An 18359-nucleotide genomic window follows, 5' to 3' on the forward strand; every position below is an offset into this window, starting at 1 on the left:
TCTGGTACAAACCTCACTATCCATTGTAAGCTGCACCGCCCGCATATTCTCCAGCCACAGACCCTCCTGCACCGCCGGACCGCCCCATTACGTCCTCCCTCGGTCCCTACGTGCTCCTCTCAGCCATCCTGTCCGCCAAATGCGGCCAATCCAGTCACGTGAAATGTCCTCACGATGACAAAGGAAAGGGGCTAATTCCGAAACGAAGTCCGGTCGAGGATCGTCTCCGCCAGGATCTCGAGCGTAGTTACTATCATCCTCTCTCCTCTCTTCTAACTGCCCACATTATCCTCTGTCCGGTCAGACTGCTAAATTTTACGGTGTTGCTGGAACAAATTCTCGGTGTTAAGAGACCTATTCTGTCTGTGGGTTATTTTCTGCACTGTTTTTTAGATTTTGTTTAGCTGCCGGTCTCGATTCGGCCCAATTGCGCTCGCTGTTGCTTCTTCTGCTAGGCCGGGTTAATATCTTATCTGCCCATCTCATCTGGATACGCTGTTGGTCCCAAACAGCAGTTCTCTGCATTCTCACCGTCTAGACTCTACCTCTGTTACTGGCGCCGTCATCATCATCCCCATCTTCAGTATTTCTTACTTCCGCTCGTTGATATCATGAATCTCTTCAGTCGCTCGCGGCTCTCAGTCGAGCGCTTCTTCCATACGGTCTCCTTCACCTCGGTCACCTTGGTCGCTCTCCTGGCTCTTTACGGACTCGTTGCTGTTGGTCTGTACAACATCGAAAACGATAGTATCATCAATCGTCTTGACGATACTCCTCCCCGTGCTGAGTATGTCACGGACGAGGAGCTCGATAAGTCCTGGGGCGATGTCCAAAATATCACCGTTCTCCCGCATCCGTACAACTCGCTCCAGCACGGTTACACTCGGGATTATTTGCTCGATGTCATCGAAGACATCATGTCTAACCTTTCCGACACTTCTTTTATTGAAATTGTTGATCATTCTTATGGCTCTCTCGTAACTAAGCTTTTGAGGGATGAGGGTCATGGCTACTGGGAAGGTGAAAACATTTACGCTGTGATCAATGGTACTTCCGATGAACCTGCTATTCTTGTCTCTGCCCACTATGATTCAGTCTCTACAGGCTATGGTAATTATCTCCAATTCCGTTCTTCTTCGGAAAGATTTAATTTCCCTTCATTGCTAATTTACTAATTAGGTGCTACCGATAACGCAATTGGAGCCATCACATTACTCCAAATCTTTAGAAGATTCTCTGTTTCGCGCCCTTATCGCACCCTTATTCTCAACTTCAACACCGGTGAAGAAATCGAGCTTTATGGAGCCGCTCAGTTCATGACGCATCCTTTGGCCAAGACAGTTGATTATTTCTTAAACATCGATGGTGCTGGTGCTGGTGGAAGGGCAGTCATTCTTCGTGGATCGAATTTCCAGGTATTGAAAGCGTTCAACAAGTCTCCGTATTCTTTTGGCACTTCTTTTCTACAAGACTTCTTTAAATCAGGCGTCATTAAAAGCGCTACGGATTGGTCCGTTTATGACTCCAATGGATTAAAGGGTATTGATATTGATTTCTATAAGCCTCGCGCTTTATATCATACTCCCTTTGATACTGCCAGCTCGGCTAGAAAAGGATCAGCACGCTATTTAATTGAAATCACCATACCCATTGTTGAATACATGACCTCAGATTCTCTTCCCAATGTGAATGCTAAGAATGCCAATGGCGAAGGATCATACTACGACCTGTTCGGCAAATATGGTTTGGTATGGAGACGTGGAGGTGTGATTACTCTCGCTTTTCTGTCTCTTATCTTCTGCCCTGTTATTGTTGGAGGTCTCGTCTATTATTTGGTCTCTGTACAACGGATTTTGAAGTTAACCAAACAAGGGTGGTTCCGATTTCCAATATCTCTGTTTGCAATCATAGCTGCAGACTTAATTGTTGTTAATCTTATTCTTCATGCTAATGTAGGAATTATTTACTCATCCGACTCGCCGGCTTTATTAATTGCTTTGACTACTGTTATCACGTCAATGCTTTTCGTGGGTCTGTCAGATTATATCTTCCCATGCGTGTCTCAGCTTGGTACTTATCTTGAGATTTTCACGATCCACTGGATCTTCGCTTTGATCTCTGTCATTTATATGTTGTCCTCTGATATAAATGGCCCTTTGATCTTTATTTTGATGTATATTGGTACATTTTTCGCGATTTTGATCAACATTTCGCCATATCTTTACAAAGCTTACCGATCTATCCGTCTGGCCAAGCGGGGACTTTTACCCACCCGCTCTTCCCCTAGTGATCCTTCTCCTCGCTCAGAGCAGAATGAAGATGCATCTGATGAGGAAGACACTCTTTTAGTCCCGACCGAGCAAGAAGAAGCCTATACTATTTTGAATGAATCCACAGATGCGTTTGAAGCTTTGATTTTGATTGGAGAATTTTTCTCAGCCATTTTCTTGCCTTCCATCACTATTTTGCAGATACTGTTTTTCTCGCTGAATGCCCTTCGTTATGGTGCTGCCGAAGGATCATGGGATCAAGCTCCTTACCTTGTAGTAACGCTTCTCAGTCTTTTGTTGGTCATGAACTTGACGCCATTCATCTCAAGATTTGTCGGATTACGGGGAATATTCACTTTCCCAGTATGTGCGATTGTATTCGTTACTTTTATTTCGTTGTTGTCTTCAACTCTTAGCACGTTCCCTTACAATTCTGGTTCGCCTTTGAAGGTTTTCATTGAGCAGCAAATTGACTATACTGTTGAAAATTCGATTAACTGGAGTGATGCTGGACGGATGCTTATTCGTGGAGTTCCAGGATATTTAGAAAAGATTGCTTATGAAATTCCTACTGCACGTGCTAGCAACAACATTGTTTGCACGAGCCCTGAGAAAGGAGAGTTACAAGAATGTACATGGCCAGCATTGTCAATGACTCCTTACATTTCTACAATTGAAGATTCGTCTGATCTTCTTACTGTGCAAGCAGAGGAGGATGTAGAGCATGCAGCCTACACCTTATCAGTCTGGGTTCGTCATTCGCGAGGTGGCGAATTGTTGATTCCGCAATCATTTTTTGAATATACTGGATTAACTGCACTTTCAGTGGAGGTTCTTGCGACGCCTACTTATCCATATGGAATGCCTGTATCTTCAGACTCCTTAACATTTAACACGACCGGCCCACGAGTTGAATTTTTCACACGCTGCAACTTTTTCATTGGTCAGTGCGACGGGACTCATCCGTTCCGACTACGGATCAAGGCTATTGAAGGCGAAGACGCGAAGCTTTTGACGCCGGAGATGGTATCGCAGATCACTGTGATTGGATACTACGACGAGTGGGAACCTCAGTCGCCGCCTCCCTTGGCTGATCCTGAATTTTCGATTTCGTCTAGTGTAAATAAGACTGCGCGAGTTCCCGAGGACGAGGTCCTGTACGAGTTGGGTAGACTTCCGAGTATCGACGAACTGCGTCATTACATGCCGCGCTGGAGTACATTCCAGAAGCGATCTACGGGGCTTGTAAAAGTGAGCAAGAGCGTGGAATATGTTGATGATGAAGACTTTTCTGTCGGGCGCGATGCGACCGGAAAGTTGATCAAGCAAGCAAGCAATTAAAAAATCAGCTGAAATATTATTTCTAGGTTTTTTGGTTTTATTGCTTGGTATTTTGGTTATTGACATATTTCTGCTGATTTTTGGATGTTATTGCCATTGTGAGTTTTCACCAATAATATTTTTGAATAATTTCTTGGTAGATATAAATGGATTAGATCAACATTATTTAAACGACTGCGAAATATTTAAACTCATAAATTAAAAAGAAAATTTATTTCAGTAATCAGAAATTAACGTTTATTTTATTCTGCAAATTGTACGAAGAACTGATTGGGTGAGAATGCATTTATTTAAACTCCATGACTCCAAAATAAAGATGATAGATAAAATAGTATAAAAATACGGCAACTCTATACAATCTCTCCTCTTCTAACTCGGCACAAACGTCAAGCCCAAATACCCAAGACGCTCATCAATGACGCACCGCATAAAACTGCAAAGAAAGCGACGGTACTCAGAGCAACAGAAGCCTCGTGCAGCTCGCCGTGTATCCATTCTTCAGCCAAAAGCTCGACGAGACTTGCCCAAAGTAAGATGCCAGCAGACATGCTGTTGAGAGAACCCATTATCCAAAGAGAAACACTTGCAGTAGTAAGAGAGCTACCTCGCCATATAATACCGATGATCATCCCAATTGGAGTAATCATACAGAACCAAGAGCAGTAAAAATACTTTCGGGAAGGGGACAACGATTTGACTGACATGATCCGGGAACCTAATGCGAGACCCTCGAAAAATTGGTGGAACATGATAACGACGAATAAGGACAAAAATGCTGACTCGCTAGTCACAGATAGCGTAACACCAATCAAAACCGAATGGAAAATAATTCCCGCCTCGAGCACATACAAGCTAAGCCTATCAATCGAGGCCGTAAGATCCTCGCCACCCGGACCACTGTATGGATGATGATGATGGTGTTTTTGTCGGTGCATAGAATCATTATTAGCGGGCTCGCTGGACGGAATAGCTCCCGCCTCGAGATCCGGTCTATCGTCTTCGTCGCTACCGCTCTCCTCAACCTCGTCTTCCAGTTCAAAAAAAGTGTGTCCGTGATTATGTACGTGACCAATGGTCAAAGAGCCCTTATTATTACCACCGTGTGAATGCAAATGACCGCTGGATGAGCCTGACATTGAATCAAACGTTGCAAACGATCCGCTCTTTTTCGGGGTTTGTGATAGCGCAGCAATAGTTGAGGGCTCAGAATCAACAGAAAGGCTGTCCAAATGTGATTCGGCGTCGTGTCCGGCTTCCCTCGCGAGCAGTGGTCGAGCTGCCGAATCTTGCTCAAGCTTCAAACATGCGCTACGGATCCGCTCTGCAACAATCCGGTGGCCGAGGTTGTCGATGACAAACGTGATGAGAACACCGACAAGTGCAAGAAGCCCCGGCCAGGCGTCGAACTGGATTTCACCAATGCACGGGTCATCAAACGTCTCAAAAGCATCAGGTAAAAGATGTATGAACGCAGTCGCCACAATAACACCAGCACCAAACTGTTTGATCACTAGCATCACCGACTCCGTTGTGTGGTGCGAATCGGACGTAGACTTGACATAGCGCTGAATAAATACTGGCAAAAATACAGCGACGCTGGACACTGCAAACACTGCAAAAACGGAGAACAACCGCAAAGGGAGCGAATACGCGCTCGTGTCCTGCGGAACGCAGCCTTCTGGTAGAGACGACATGATAGACTCTGTTCTTTTGTATCGTAGGATTCGACAACAGCTGCCAAAATGAGAGTAAACTAAAGCAGACACAGGTCTCGAAACGGAAAATCCAGCGAAGCAATTGATCTGTCGTATTTTCTTATCTTGCTGTGCCAATCTCTATGTCGCCAGATATCGTGTCCGATTCGGCCGTTCTTCCACCTACTATTTGCCTGCCTATTCGCAACTAGTTCTGGCGCTGGCTTTTTAAACCAAACAATTTCCAGTCCAAGAGCACCTAAACCAGCCAGCTAACTGTTCTCCTACGCCTAAACAGCCACACAGTGCTGTCACGTGATAAGAACCTTGTTGTCTTAAGAGGTTCTTGTGGGCTGGTGGAATTCCGGCGGAGGTCCAAGTTTGAGTAGTTAAAATCAAAAGTTTTAGCCGAATTCTGGTTGGATGAGATATTAACAAGTAGATAGAAGAGGTACTGCGATAGACTACCATTGCTTCTGTTAGAAAGACCTTACTAATAACAATTCAAATTAACCAGGCTTCAAAGCAAACACACAACTAAAAGTCGATACAAACAAAGTTAACCATACTCGAGAGAACCTTTGCAGTTCTTTCCGCAAACAATTCCTTCCACAAACATGACTGGTCAAAATTAAAACAAAACATCTCATTAGTACACGGCGTCTATAACCCGGCGTCCGCCATCCGAAGCCAAACACAAAACAAACAACAAATCAAGATTGGAAAGATCTTTGTTCGGCAAAACCCTCATACTAACGTGTGCTGTTGTTGGCTGCCGACGCCGAACGCATTTGATATTCCGGGTTGCCATGCGCGCCCGGCGGACTAATAGGACGTCGCTCGGCGGCAGCGTTGCTACTGTTTTCTTTCAACGCAAGAAGCTGCTTCGAGCGACAGTTCTCGTAGTGCACCTGAGCAGTCGTCTCAATTAGGTCTTGCAAATGCGTACGGGTGAGAAAGTTGCGCAGAAGAGTGAACTCGCAGTGGTTCTCATTCTCAACTAGCTCTTGTTAATCTTGGCTTTTGTTAACTATTCCCTCATACATACCATTAATAACTCCCCATCTACTCTTGCGTCCGCGAACAAGCTTCCCGTCAACAACTACATCATTTTCAGAACCGACAACAGCAAATGGCATAATATTCTATGTATTGCCTTAGTTTCGGGACTACTGTATTAGTGTAGCAACTTACTCGAATATGCGCATTCATGGCGCGCTCATCCTCATCTAACAAATCATTGTCATATGGGTACATCTGCAGATTATTGGTTTTGAACTCTTCGCGAATCCGCTCCTTGAATCCGGCCAGCTCAGATGGAGTCAAAGCATCAGATTTGGCAATAACTGGAACCACATTCGTGATATCCATCAGTTTCCTGAGTACAATCAAGTCCATGGGTTTAAGACTACTCGCTGTCAGTCCGTCATTCAAATATTGAAACTTCTCTGTTGTCTGAACTCAGTCTCAAAAGGGAAAACTTACGTATGGCCAGTGGGAGCTATGAAAAACAAGCAGCAGTGAATGCGTGTATCAGGGATATATATCTCGCGCTGAGCAGTGAGCTCCTTCCGCAAATAACCCGAGTGCTGGTCTCGTATATACTTAACAATTGGATCCCAGCATCGCTCGTTGTTGACTTTGTCTCCATAACCAGGCGTATCAACGATGTTAAGCAGCAGACGTACACCTTTCTCCTCAATGACTAATCGAAATTAGAATCGTATATATTTTGGATATATCAGTAGGGAATTTTTCTGTACCATGTGAAACTGTCTGGATTTCGGTTGTTTGCGGGATAGGTTGTGTAGGAGACGTGCGACCCTTGCTATTGATCAAATGGGAAGCAAAGAGAGTATTGATCAAAGTCGATTTTCCGAGTCCCGATTGGCCTATAGACTATAGTCAGTCTATTTTTCATTCTCCAATACGTCTTATTTCCATCTGTTTCTTAACATACCTACAACCATTATGTTGAACTGAAATCCTCGCTTGAGCATCTTCTTCTCAATCTGAGAAGTAATACTGTCGAACCCGACATAGCTTCGAGGTTGAATGGTTTCTGTCGTAGCCATATTCGCAGTTGATTCAATCAAATTTCTATTCTATTAAACTAACTCCAACTAATCGTGTTCTGGATCAGCAACGTATCTAAAATTTCTTCGTCTACTGCCCCGATCGTGGTTGCACAATACGCGTCTGTGTCCCTTTTGGCCTGTCGGGAACACTCGCGGCGTGTACACTAATCCGCTTTGGGATATGCATAAACGTGTCGCGTTTATGCCTGCTTACACTTTTGAGTACTGTGTATCGAGTCAGGAAAATTTGGATGTATATCCTGAAAATCAGCTGGAAATATTTCAAAGTTTTCCATAGCTTGTTCAGAATATTGAGCTGATACATGTTTGGTTTTAATTGACAGGAAATATTTCAATTGATTCAATTTGGTAATGTCTTCCGTCGTCCTTCGCCAACCGGCGTCAATGCCATGGGCAAGTGCTATGTGGGGTCTTTTCCCTAGGACCATAGTATCTCAGTTATCCTCGACGATCAATGCTCTTCCGTTTCCGAGCTCAATCACCCTACGACTTCCGCTACCTACTGATCTCGGACTAGGATTAGGCAAGAATCCGTTTGGAATTGTTCTTGCTGCGCCGAAAAAGAAAGTCTCTCTTCGACGAAGGCACATTCGCTGGAGTCAGAACGGAAACAAGAAAATCAAGCCAGTCGAATCACTAACTGAATGTCCTGGCTGCGGACGAGTGAAACGTGCACATACTGTCTGTACGCCTTGTCACGAGGAGATCCGTAAAGTTTGGACAGCCGAAAGGGGAGGTTTTTCGAAGCCGGAATCTGAGATCCCCGAGTCAATCGACAAGGAATTCCTCGAACTCACAGAAAAGCAGCATTCGTCCATTCCCAGCACGAGAAAGTTCTTGTACGAGCTTATGAAAGAAGAACAGAAAAAGGATCGTCTTCCGATGTTTCCTTTCGAAACATTACGCAAAAATCGTAGATTAAAGTGATCATGATTTTGCGCATATCCATGTTGTACATAATACACAATTCAGATTCAAATTCAAATCAAATTCAAAATCTTTTACTTCTTGTCCTACAGGTTTAAAACATCTTCGAAACTAATATATAATTTCTGCAGTCTTCCTTGTTACTATCAAATTCCCAAATGATTCAACAGTTCCTCGATTAAGCTAAGTAGCAATCAATTATTGAGAGTACAGCTGATAGTCATACTTCACCGCTGTCCCCATGACTGCGCATTCTTCTTCATACATATGGTGTCTAGTCTTCTCTCGGCCCAACATCAGCAAATTCAATTTGGATGACGAATCGACAGGACTCCACTGCAGCGGATACTTTGAGGAATTTGGTGAACCCGTCGACATAAAGCTTGTCCATCGTTCCTGGACTTCGGCGGCTAATCGCTTCTGGCGCGAATCCATCACCATCGGAGAGTATGTCCCAAACAAAGGATATAAATCAGATTCATGGCAGACGTTCGGAAATTCACACATACTCAAAGATGTCAAATTTGGATACGTCATTCCTAGTCGGAATTCATACAAGTAGACCTTGTTATGGAGTAAGGATGCAAGTTTGACCGAGTTCTGCTCCACCGGGCATGTCCAGTAAAACAAACCCGAAAAATAAGCGGCACAAATCCTTGTAGAGTCATCAGCAGATTCTGACGGAGCAAACAATCCTGTTTCAACAACTTCGTCAGCCCTCTCATTACCCAAGAATTCAGCCAAAACAGTTGAATAGTATGAGACCGGAACTGGACTTGGTAATACTCCTTCGATAATATGGTTTGACTCGTTTTTCACTGTTCCAATCATAATAGGTACTTGGACGGGCAAGTTATCATTTTCAAGATAGACAGAGAAGTCCTGCATCAAAATATTTTCGTCGATAATTGGACTAAGAGGAGTCGCATAACTAACATTCAACTTCAGCGTCGGAGCACAGCTTAACACATACTCCTGCGCCGACAAAATTGCCGATGTTGACAGTGTCCGCATACAGTCCAGGTCGAAGCAACCTGTCTGATTGTACACTAGTGAAGTAATATACGCTGAAGTTTCTCGCGGATACCACTGAAAGGAAGTTAATGTGTAATTCTAGTATGTCCAACGCAATGCAACTAACTCCATAATTCATCGGATCCGATTGCAGAATTGCATACTTGAATAATCCTACAGCTTTACTGGACGATAACATTGCTCGAACAGCTGTCGCGCCAGAACTCTGGCCGGCCAAAGTGACGCTCGATGCATCTCCATTGAAGTCTAGTACAATTTATAAGTACGAAAGCGAAGTTTCTGTTTAACAGTGGTCTCTTACATTGAATGTTCTGCTTTACCCAATCCAATGCCAAAAGAATATCTTTCAGCGCAAAATTAGTACTGTTGCCATCGTCAAAAAGTCCCCATAAGCCCAAGCGGTAATTCATTGTAACTACTATGACTCCCTTTGTATTTGCAAGGTATGCTCCGTAAATGACGGGATCAGCAGAACCGCCTTCGGTAAATGAACCTCCATGAACCCTTTAAACGTTAGATATTAATATATTCAGCTACGCATCTTCATATCGTACCAGACCATGACAGGCAGACTGCTTTCGTAAGAATTTTGCTTGGGTCGAAACACATTTAAATACAAGCAATCTTCAGACTCGTTTGCATAGTTTCCTTGAATACAAAACGGTGGAAGTTGAGTCGCGTCATAGCTGGTCGAGGTTAATACCAAAATCAAAAGTAAATTACTCTAACAAGCGTACATCATGGACGCGCTAGGCAAGAAAGAAACTGGATCTGCAAATTTTAAATTTTCCAATGGTGGTTGGGCATAGCGAATACTCAAGAACTGGATTCCATCGGAATTATTAAGCCCACGGTAATTTCCTGTCGAGGTAGAGACTGTGCAAGAGGGGCCTGAGCAGGTATATTTTGCTTTCACATCTCGAATAAGCAACAGCCAAAGGTAGACAAAATATTGAAAAACAAATGGCATGGCGTAATCGTCTAAGGCTCACTAGTAAGGAAACATGCACTGTATCAAGATTTCAGAGCAAGGAGAATTGAACAGCTTATGTACTCCGAGAGTGGGCACAGATGAATCGGCAAGAACAGTATGTGTCAATGCCAATGCTGTCGAAATGTCACACAGCGGATCATAAAGATGAAATGTAGAAGCTTGTAATGCAGCCATATGATCGATCAAAATCAGTCGCACGAACTTCTATGAAAAATTCATCTTGGCTGGGAAATCAGCGACAACATTCAGAAGGTAGTAAGACCAACTTGTCGTCTCAATGGTCGACCCCGCCATTATCAAACTTTGTCTTTCGGGGTTCTGTCAACAGAAATGTGACTAGATTACTTAGCAAGGTTGAGAATATTACTTGGAGGCTAAAAGTAATCGCTGAGCGTATGCAGACAAACTTCGTCAGGCTTCGTCCAAACTCGGACAGAAACTAGACAGATCCCAACGCACATCAATCTAAAATAAATGATACCAGCCTCATCTCGTTCTCGGTAAATTGAAATTAGCTTGAATTAGATACCAAAGGCAGTTTCCGGGACGATCCACTCCCAAGCAGATAGATAGCGGAGGTTTCTAGAAATTGGTTTATCCACGGAATCAGACCTGCGAACACGTAATGCCAGACAGATGCTGCGGAAATAAACGCTATAGATAGCAAATTCATGGAAAAATTAAAATGTCTCACCCAGTCTTTGTTTCCGCAACAAGTTATCTTTCTTGAAAGAGATTATATCTGACTTTCGGTAGTCTATTAGAACCAGCGAGTGTTCATCTTAAAGTTTCCTGTGCATCTTTCCAATTCTGAACCAATTCTGGATTAAAAGTGAACTAGTTGTAAAATAATTGCAAAATTATTAGCTAAATGGGGCTGTTTCGAATAATCCATGCCTCTTAACTTCGCTCTTCGACCGAGAAAAGTAATTGCCAGATTGAGAAGTCAATGGATCGAAACCGCAGATCGCTTGCTCCCCACACACTCTCGTCGCAGATTATTAACGCGTTCTCCCAATTGTCTTCTCCACGTGATTGCTCATTAGTATGAGAAAACTTATGCTAAGTAATTGATCGAAATATAGTAGTACTGCAGTTGCGTTATATTTTAGGTTAAGAAGGTAGGAGATTACTCTGATTAATATCAGAAAGAAATATTATACGCAGTGATTATTTGGGTCGCGGAATCGTGGACCTCAATGCAATTTTAGCTCTGTTATCATGGTTTGTCAATCCCCTCTTCGAAATTAGCCCGGTCAATCAAGCCTTGTCTCTATTTCGCTTACTGTAAGCAAATTTAGATTGATTATTACTAACTATATTACAATATCATAATAGAGTAAGCAATATTTCACATCTGCGCTTAGTGATAATGGCAAGTCCCTCGTCCTTAGATTCGGCGTTGATCTCTCTAACGTGTACAGATCATCCCACCGACATATTTGCTGTTGCGACTTCACCAAAGTTGGTAGTTTCTGCGACTGGGGATTCAAAGCTAAGAGTATGGAACGCTTTGTCATCTGACCACGAGCTTGTTCGTGAGATTTCGACCTCTCATCGCGTGGGAATCCATCACGTTTCTGTGTCCAGTCAAGCCGACTTACTTGCTGCTGTTGGTTTCGATGGTTCTATTTCTGTATGGACTCTTTCCTCAGGCGATCACCTGATAACATTGAGCGATCGTAGGTGACTTCTACTGTTCTATTTTGATGATGTTATTGCGTCTAGGTTCTCACTAATTTTTAAAACAGCGAAAGTAACATTCTGGGCGGTCTCGCTTGCTTCTGATGGTCAGTATCTGGCTGCAACAACAATTGATGGAAATATCTCCGTATTTGCGCGGGATGACCAAGGTTTTGTTAGTTGTGGATATTTAGAAACAAAAGGCACCCCTGGTCTTTGCGTGGATTACGTATGTTCTATTTCTCACGGGAGAGACATATTACTGACCTTCTAGTCAAATGATGGACTCTATATTGCGTCGGGTCATGAGAACGGAGGATTGTATATTTTTAGTACAGAGACTGCATTACTAATTCATTCTCTTGCGGGTATGAGCTTTCCGTGTCTGGTACAAATATGTGGAAATTCTAATCCTCGCTTTAGGTCATGTAAAATCTGTTCGTTCAGTTGCGTTTTCTCCCAGTTCTCGACTTCTAGCTGCAGCTGGAGATTCAAGAATAGTTACTGTCTACAGCGTTAAATCCGGAGAAATGGTCTTTACTTTACCAGGTCATTCCCGATGGATCATGTCATTGGATTGGAATTTCAATGGAGAGCACATAATCACCAGGTAAGAGAAACTGTCATTGGCTAAGTTTGTATTTGCTAAGTTTATAAAGTTCCTTCGATCAAACACTAAAAGTCTGGAGTATTGAAAATAGAGAGTGTGTAGCTACCCAGAATGAGGCGGAGGGACCAGTTTGGACTGCTAAATGGACCAAGACCGATGGAACGGGTCGCCCACAAGGTTTTGTAAGTGCTGGTACAGATAAAGTGTTGCGCTGGTACAGAGAAGCTAGCGGAACTTGAGTGATATTGTATGGTATTTTATGATATCTGAGAGCACTATCTCTTGCGTTGCGTTGTAAATACATGTATTGTGATAAAATCTATGAATATACGCATGTTTGTTTGTGGTGAGTTGCCAATCATTGATAGTTGGGAGTATAACCAGTTTCCTTCCAATTCTTGATGAACCATAATCTTAATCAGGATATTCAGCGATAATGTACAGCAAATGACAATCAAGCTTAATATCCATTCAAAGTAACAGCTATGCCCAAATTAACAACAACCCCTCTAATCTTAGAGGCAATAGCGGCCTACAACAAAAAACTTGAAATCGACAAGGATGATTTACTAGACCTCAAACGAATTCCGGCCGACACTCCATTTGTAACGCATAAAGCCCTGGCTCGGATTGCTATTGAGTTTGCGTCGGACAATGAGATGGCAAAAAAATATTCACTGAGGAACTTGTTAGTTGGATCTGGCATTTACTTTCCTCCAAAGCCGATCAAGAAAGTGGTATGCTCTTAATGACGATAGGTTTCCACCATTGACCATTAGATTAACAAATTAGGATCCTGAATACGAAGCCCGAATGCAAAAATTACGTGTTCGTTATGAGGAGCAGGAATACCAAGCAATGATTGCAGATACCGCGCCAGCGTTAGCAACGCCCTTTTTCGAACAGATGGACAGCAAAGAAGTGAAGAACCAAATATCGGTGGTCATAAATGTTTTATTTTCGGTGGTTTCCGTCGGTTATGCCGTATGGACATGGGGTGGTGCGAATTTATCGACTGGAAAGCGCCTACTCTTATCTCTTTTTGGAGCCTTGATTGTTCTTGTGGCAGAGGTCACTCTCTATATCGGATATCTGCAACGAATCGATGACGCACGTCAGTTAGAACGGCGGAAAAAGGAAGTAAAAACTATTATCAACCACGAGGAGTTCCTATCTCATAAGGCTCCTCTGGAGAAGAAAAACGATTAAACGATCCAGACGTATTGAGGAATATTTGGAGTATAACTAGCATATATCTAAATACAGATTTTTAGATCTCATTTAACCCAGTTCCAACCAACGCCAAACAAAGACTGAGTAACTGCAGACGTATCCTGCAGAAAACACATATTATGGGAAGCTACGTCCGATTAATTCGGTACTTAGAGCTCGAATGGACTGAATCGAGCTGTGATTTTTGCTGCATTTAGGTCAGCATTCAAAACAGTAGGACATTATAGAAGGAACTGCCTACCTGATCAACTAATTGTTCGTATTGCGATATCGATGACTTTAGTACTTGAGATCTCTCCTTATAGTAATTGATTCTGTCAACAATTTCAACTGCTGCAGGACTGGATAAAACTGTTAATCAAATTCTAGTTATAACAAATCCTAAACGTCAGACTTACTAAATCTTTAACAATCTCTCTAATTCCTCACAGATCTCATCAATATCTGCATCCGGATTATCTTCCATTCTCTTGTTGACTCCAGAAGTGCTCACGTTCCAAGAAGCTCTCTTATTACGTAGCATAACATGTTTATCCTGTGGATCTATAGTGAGGAGCTGCTGCTCTTCGCGGTCAATATCACGGATGAGGGAGGTAATATTTCCGTCGCCTTTACTCAAGACCGCGTTCGTAAAGTTCTCGTGTCGACTGAAATCATTTGACGATAACGACAACGCAGACTCCGAAAGCGAGAATATGATGCTTTCTAATGTAGTCATACTCTTTAGTCTTTTAGCTGTTGTCCTCTAATAAAATGCACGTATTTCTGTTAGGTTATTTCCAATCAAGACGCGTTCCCTCCTAACACTCTCTCGGACCGCGATTTTGTTCCATGCACGTGACAACACAACCTAGGCTTGGTTGTACATAAGTCTTCAAAGGCTGAATACTCCACCAATCGAGTCAGGAAAATTGAACACTCTTCAAACAAGTCCGTCGATCCGAGCGTGATCGACAACTAATTCATTATAATTTTTCAAGATCCAGCTTAGTATTGCCTGACCTTGGCTTGCTAATACGACCTAATTCAGCCGAGTGGACATAGACTTCTGTGGAAATATAATGTCAGGATCGAATGAAGATACAACGACAACAGTCGCGGTCTCAGACAAAATGGATATCGATCCGGTCGAAACTATTCCTATTGAACAAAGTTCAGAGGAAGTTGCTAGCCTTGTTTTGAATGGTATGTTGCAAGGTTGAACATTTATTTTACTGGCTGACCCAGATGACACAACTGACTGCTTAATATTATTTCAGATATTCAACAAAACTTTGGCTTTCTCGAGAAAGCAGCCAGTAATTTCGAGCCTCGTTTTTCGATGCGTGTTCTTCGTGGAATAGGCAGTCTTCGTCGTCGTTTTGATGCCGATATTCTAGCCAGTGTGGTTGATGCTGCATATCCTTCTCGAGATCATCCTTCGGCTGCTCTGGTTCTAAATTATCTTTCAAAGTCCACGGTTGATATCAGTGAACCCTCGGCCACATCTACTGCAGATGCAGTTGTTCTTCCGGAGATTGATGTCTATATACTGCTTTTGATGCAAGTCTACTTGCTTGATCAGGGTGATCTTGTGAAGTTGAATGCATTCAATGATGAAGCAATCGATGTTCTGCGAAGCTACAATAGACGTACACTTGATGCCCTTGCAGCTAAAATGTGGTTCTACTATTCTCGCGGAAAGGAACTAACAAATTTGCAGATAGAAATACGACCGTAAGGACTTCTTATTTGCTTTGTTCATTCCTTCCATACTAATCAATGACTAGACTTTTGCATGAAGTCTTGCGAACTGCTACTCTTCGACATGACACGGAAACCCGAGCCATGCTTATTACGTTACTGCTTCGCAATTATCTCAACACGCAGGCGATTTCGCAGGCCAACCAGCTTGTACTGAAGACTCAGTTTCCAGAGTCTGCTGCTACATCTGTTGTAGCTCGATATCTTTATTATGTCGGTCGAATTAAGGCAATCCAGCTTGATTATAGTTCTGCTAACGAGAGCTTGATTGGCGCAATACGGAAGGCTCCTCAGACTGCCTATGCTGCTGGATTCTTACAGGCGGCGCAAAAGCTTAAGATCACGATCGAGTTGCTGATGGGTGATATTCCTGATCGCACCCTGTTTGGTGATGCCATTTATAAGAACTCGCTTAAGCCGTATATGGATCTTGTTCAAGCTGTTCGGGTTGGAAATATGCCCGAATTTTCGGAGACTATTTCCAAGTATGGTGCTGTCTTCAAGAAAGACGGAACGTACATGCTGATTCTCCGACTGCGACAGAATGTTATCAAGACCGGCATCCGCATGATGAGCCTGTCGTACAGCAAGATCTCATTAAAAGATATATGCATTCGACTACATCTTGATTCGGAGGAAAGCGCAGAATATATTGTAGCCAAAGCTATTCGAGACGGCGTGATTGAGGCTACGATTGACCATGAGAAAGGGTTTATGCAAAGTAAAGAGATTCTAGATATCTACGCTACGCAAGAGCCGAGCTTGATGTTTCACGACCGGATTAAATTTTGTATTTCTCTTCATAATGAGAGCGTCAAAGCTATGCGATATCCTATGAATCAGCACCGACAAGATCTCAAGAATGTCGAGGAAGCAAGAGAACGAGAGAAGGAACTTGCTTCTGAGATTCAAGATGGTGATATCGAAGATGATGAAGGTGATTATGATGGATTGTAGATGGATGAGCTGTTTCCACAAATATTATATAGTATTATATAATCATCTAAAGTGTTAAGGATGCTGTAATTGGTTATATGCTTACTAATCTTGATAGAACAGTACAGCGCGATCATGTGGTCTTCATCACGTGATATAAGATATGACACGCCCGAATAAATTGTCCTATTTGATCTGTCCAAATATGGAATAAAAAAGAAATCACACTTCATATATACCGCAAGCCCACAACAACATGAGCGGCTTCTGCGTGCTTCTCTAGTCTTTCCAATGATCGGTTTCTCCCTCCTCGCCATCCGTCCACCTCAGCTTAGACTGTCAGTGACTGTGGAGCATCGTTTTCTACTGTTTCCGACGATTACATAATAACAGCAATAACAGTTATATATTTATTATAAGCATGGCTTTAAAGCGTATTAGCAAGGAACTTTCAGATCTTGGAAGGTGAGTTATTCGTTAAGGCTGGTTGGGCTGAGATACGACTGGTCAGTGGTATTCTCGTATTCCATATCAGTTCCTATCTTGCCGCGTGAGCAGTTTGCGCAGCGATCTTATAGGGTTTTTGTTACTGTATTTGAGTAAGTTTGTTTGGATTTTAAACTGCGTTTGAAGACTTGGTTTTATTGAATCGACGATCGAAATCGAGGGCCTGTGAATTCAGCGTGAGAATCTATTGATTGAGGGCGTTGTTTCGGTCTGCGTGGTGGAATGTCTCTTGAATATTCTCAACTATTCATTTTTCCTAAGTGGTGGATTATTGAGTATCTATACGGTCTGCCACTTAGGTATTGAGTCATTATATCTGAATGGTTTGATGTTTGAGTTGAAATGGTTTGCCAGATAATTTGCGGACTCTTGCCTTTATAGTTATTTCTCTGATTTGGAGACCTCATCGAGACCTCACGAGGCCCGAAGTGGCCATTATAGTAATCGCTTGAAGCTGGGCAAGTCAATTGCGTATATTTGATTCATTTGCCTGATGGCTCTAATTGCGATTTTCTGGAAATTATGACACTCCTTTTACCAAACCTCTTGATTGCTGCGACTGCAACTGCCTTAGTACCCTCTACTAAAGTATGATTTACTGACTCTATTTGCAGAGATCCCCCTTCTTCTTGCTCTGCCGGTCCTATTGGTGACGATCTTGTATGTATCCTTTGGCATATTCAATTCGCCTGACTGACGACGGCTAGTTCCATTGGCAGGCGACTATCATGGGACCTTCTGACAGTCCCTACTCTGGCGGGGTGTTTTTTCTTGCCATACATTTCCCTACCGATTATCCTTTTAAGCCTCCTAAAGTAAGTTCAGGTGCTTGATGTGGTATGAACTGCATTGCTAACGTAAGACAGGTGAGCTTTACCACTCGCATTTATCATCCCAACATCAACAGTAATGGATCTATCTGCTTAGATATTCTACGTGACCAGTGGTCGCCAGCACTCACCATTTCAAAGGTGCTGTTGTCTATATGCTCTATGCTGACGGATCCAAATCCGGATGATCCACTAGTTCCCGAGATCGCGCATTTGTATAAAACCGATAGGACCAAGTATGAAGCCACAGCTAGAGAATGGACTCGGAAGTATGCTGTATAGTTGCGGATTATAGTGCTGTATGACTATACATTCTAATATAAGACTATTATAATGAAACTTATTTGATTTAATTTTTGTTATAATTCCTTTTCGTGTAGTCCGTAAGATAACACAGAAAAGCTAGGGGTGTTGTTGACAGAGTTACCCTAATCGGCCGTGGTTCATATAGTAGGAC

At 42.8% G+C, this 18359-nt stretch overlaps 10 protein-coding genes across 10 annotated transcripts; 6 read left to right on the forward strand and 4 right to left on the reverse strand.

The window, feature by feature from the left end:
• The first annotated feature begins 267 nt into the window (after positions 1–267).
• On the forward strand, positions 268–3781 carry V1516DRAFT_645654 (uncharacterized protein). Its single transcript, XM_066920175.1, has 2 exons — positions 268–1110; positions 1180–3781. Exons 1-2 carry the CDS (start codon positions 612–614, stop codon positions 3609–3611), a joined length of 2931 nt encoding a protein of 976 aa, XP_066780073.1. The 5' UTR covers positions 268–611; the 3' UTR covers positions 3612–3781.
• A 216-nt stretch (positions 3782–3997) lies between these two features.
• V1516DRAFT_618101 (Zinc/iron permease) lies at positions 3998–5305 on the reverse strand (the record flags this gene model as incomplete). Its single annotated transcript, XM_066919392.1, has 2 exons — positions 3998–4492; positions 4634–5305. The coding sequence occupies 2 exons, from the start codon at positions 5303–5305 to the stop codon at positions 3998–4000; spliced, it is 1167 nt and encodes a 388-aa protein (XP_066780074.1).
• Positions 5306–5916: 611 nt separating this feature from the next.
• V1516DRAFT_71454 (septin-like spn2) lies at positions 5917–7567 on the reverse strand. Its single transcript, XM_066924337.1, has 6 exons — positions 7266–7567; positions 7069–7197; positions 6791–7010; positions 6500–6713; positions 6354–6450; positions 5917–6305 (listed from the first exon to the last, which is right to left on the reverse strand). Exons 1-6 carry the CDS (start codon positions 7378–7380, stop codon positions 6058–6060), a joined length of 1023 nt encoding a protein of 340 aa, XP_066780075.1. The 5' UTR covers positions 7381–7567; the 3' UTR covers positions 5917–6057.
• Positions 7568–7755: 188 nt separating this feature from the next.
• Positions 7756–8331, forward strand: V1516DRAFT_661966 (mitochondrial 54S ribosomal protein bL32m; the record flags this gene model as incomplete). The annotated part of the gene is made up of 1 exon (XM_066920410.1): positions 7756–8331. The coding sequence occupies one exon, from the start codon at positions 7756–7758 to the stop codon at positions 8329–8331; it is 576 nt and encodes a 191-aa protein (XP_066780076.1).
• Positions 8332–8529: 198 nt separating this feature from the next.
• V1516DRAFT_618494 (Carboxylesterase) lies at positions 8530–10336 on the reverse strand (the record flags this gene model as incomplete). The annotated part of the gene is made up of 5 exons (XM_066919411.1): positions 8530–9420; positions 9473–9612; positions 9668–9870; positions 9921–10052; positions 10104–10336. 5 exons carry the CDS (start codon positions 10334–10336, stop codon positions 8530–8532), a joined length of 1599 nt encoding a protein of 532 aa, XP_066780077.1.
• Positions 10337–11732: 1396 nt separating this feature from the next.
• Positions 11733–13043, forward strand: V1516DRAFT_698530 (WD40-repeat-containing domain protein; the record flags this gene model as incomplete). The annotated part of the gene is made up of 5 exons (XM_066924107.1): positions 11733–12042; positions 12112–12272; positions 12318–12411; positions 12467–12653; positions 12703–13043. The coding sequence occupies 5 exons, from the start codon at positions 11733–11735 to the stop codon at positions 12890–12892; spliced, it is 942 nt and encodes a 313-aa protein (XP_066780078.1). The 3' UTR covers positions 12893–13043.
• A 95-nt stretch (positions 13044–13138) lies between these two features.
• Positions 13139–13862, forward strand: V1516DRAFT_694238 (endoplasmic reticulum-based factor for assembly of V-ATPase-domain-containing protein; the record flags this gene model as incomplete). The annotated part of the gene is made up of 2 exons (XM_066923935.1): positions 13139–13390; positions 13446–13862. The coding sequence occupies 2 exons, from the start codon at positions 13139–13141 to the stop codon at positions 13860–13862; spliced, it is 669 nt and encodes a 222-aa protein (XP_066780079.1).
• V1516DRAFT_709810 (uncharacterized protein) lies at positions 13859–14685 on the reverse strand. The gene is made up of 3 exons (XM_066924226.1): positions 14285–14685; positions 14128–14227; positions 13859–14073 (listed from the first exon to the last, which is right to left on the reverse strand). Exons 1-3 carry the CDS (start codon positions 14602–14604, stop codon positions 14014–14016), a joined length of 480 nt encoding a protein of 159 aa, XP_066780080.1. The 5' UTR covers positions 14605–14685; the 3' UTR covers positions 13859–14013.
• Positions 14686–14998: 313 nt separating this feature from the next.
• Positions 14999–16586, forward strand: V1516DRAFT_694239 (proteasome regulatory subunit C-terminal-domain-containing protein; the record flags this gene model as incomplete). The annotated part of the gene is made up of 3 exons (XM_066923936.1): positions 14999–15071; positions 15146–15602; positions 15656–16586. 3 exons carry the CDS (start codon positions 14999–15001, stop codon positions 16584–16586), a joined length of 1461 nt encoding a protein of 486 aa, XP_066780081.1.
• A 228-nt stretch (positions 16587–16814) lies between these two features.
• On the forward strand, positions 16815–18255 carry V1516DRAFT_668857 (ubiquitin-conjugating enzyme E2-16 kDa). Its single transcript, XM_066921072.1, has 4 exons — positions 16815–17030; positions 17687–17732; positions 17780–17887; positions 17939–18255. The coding sequence occupies exons 1-4, from the start codon at positions 16987–16989 to the stop codon at positions 18182–18184; spliced, it is 444 nt and encodes a 147-aa protein (XP_066780082.1). The 5' UTR covers positions 16815–16986; the 3' UTR covers positions 18185–18255.
• The last annotated feature ends 104 nt before the right edge of the window (positions 18256–18359 follow it).

Source organism: Lipomyces oligophaga, assembly GCF_038497815.1.
Source record: "Lipomyces oligophaga strain CBS 7107 unplaced genomic scaffold V1516scaffold_1, whole genome shotgun sequence".
NCBI lineage: Eukaryota > Fungi > Ascomycota > Lipomycetes > Lipomycetales > Lipomycetaceae > Lipomyces > [Lipomyces] oligophaga.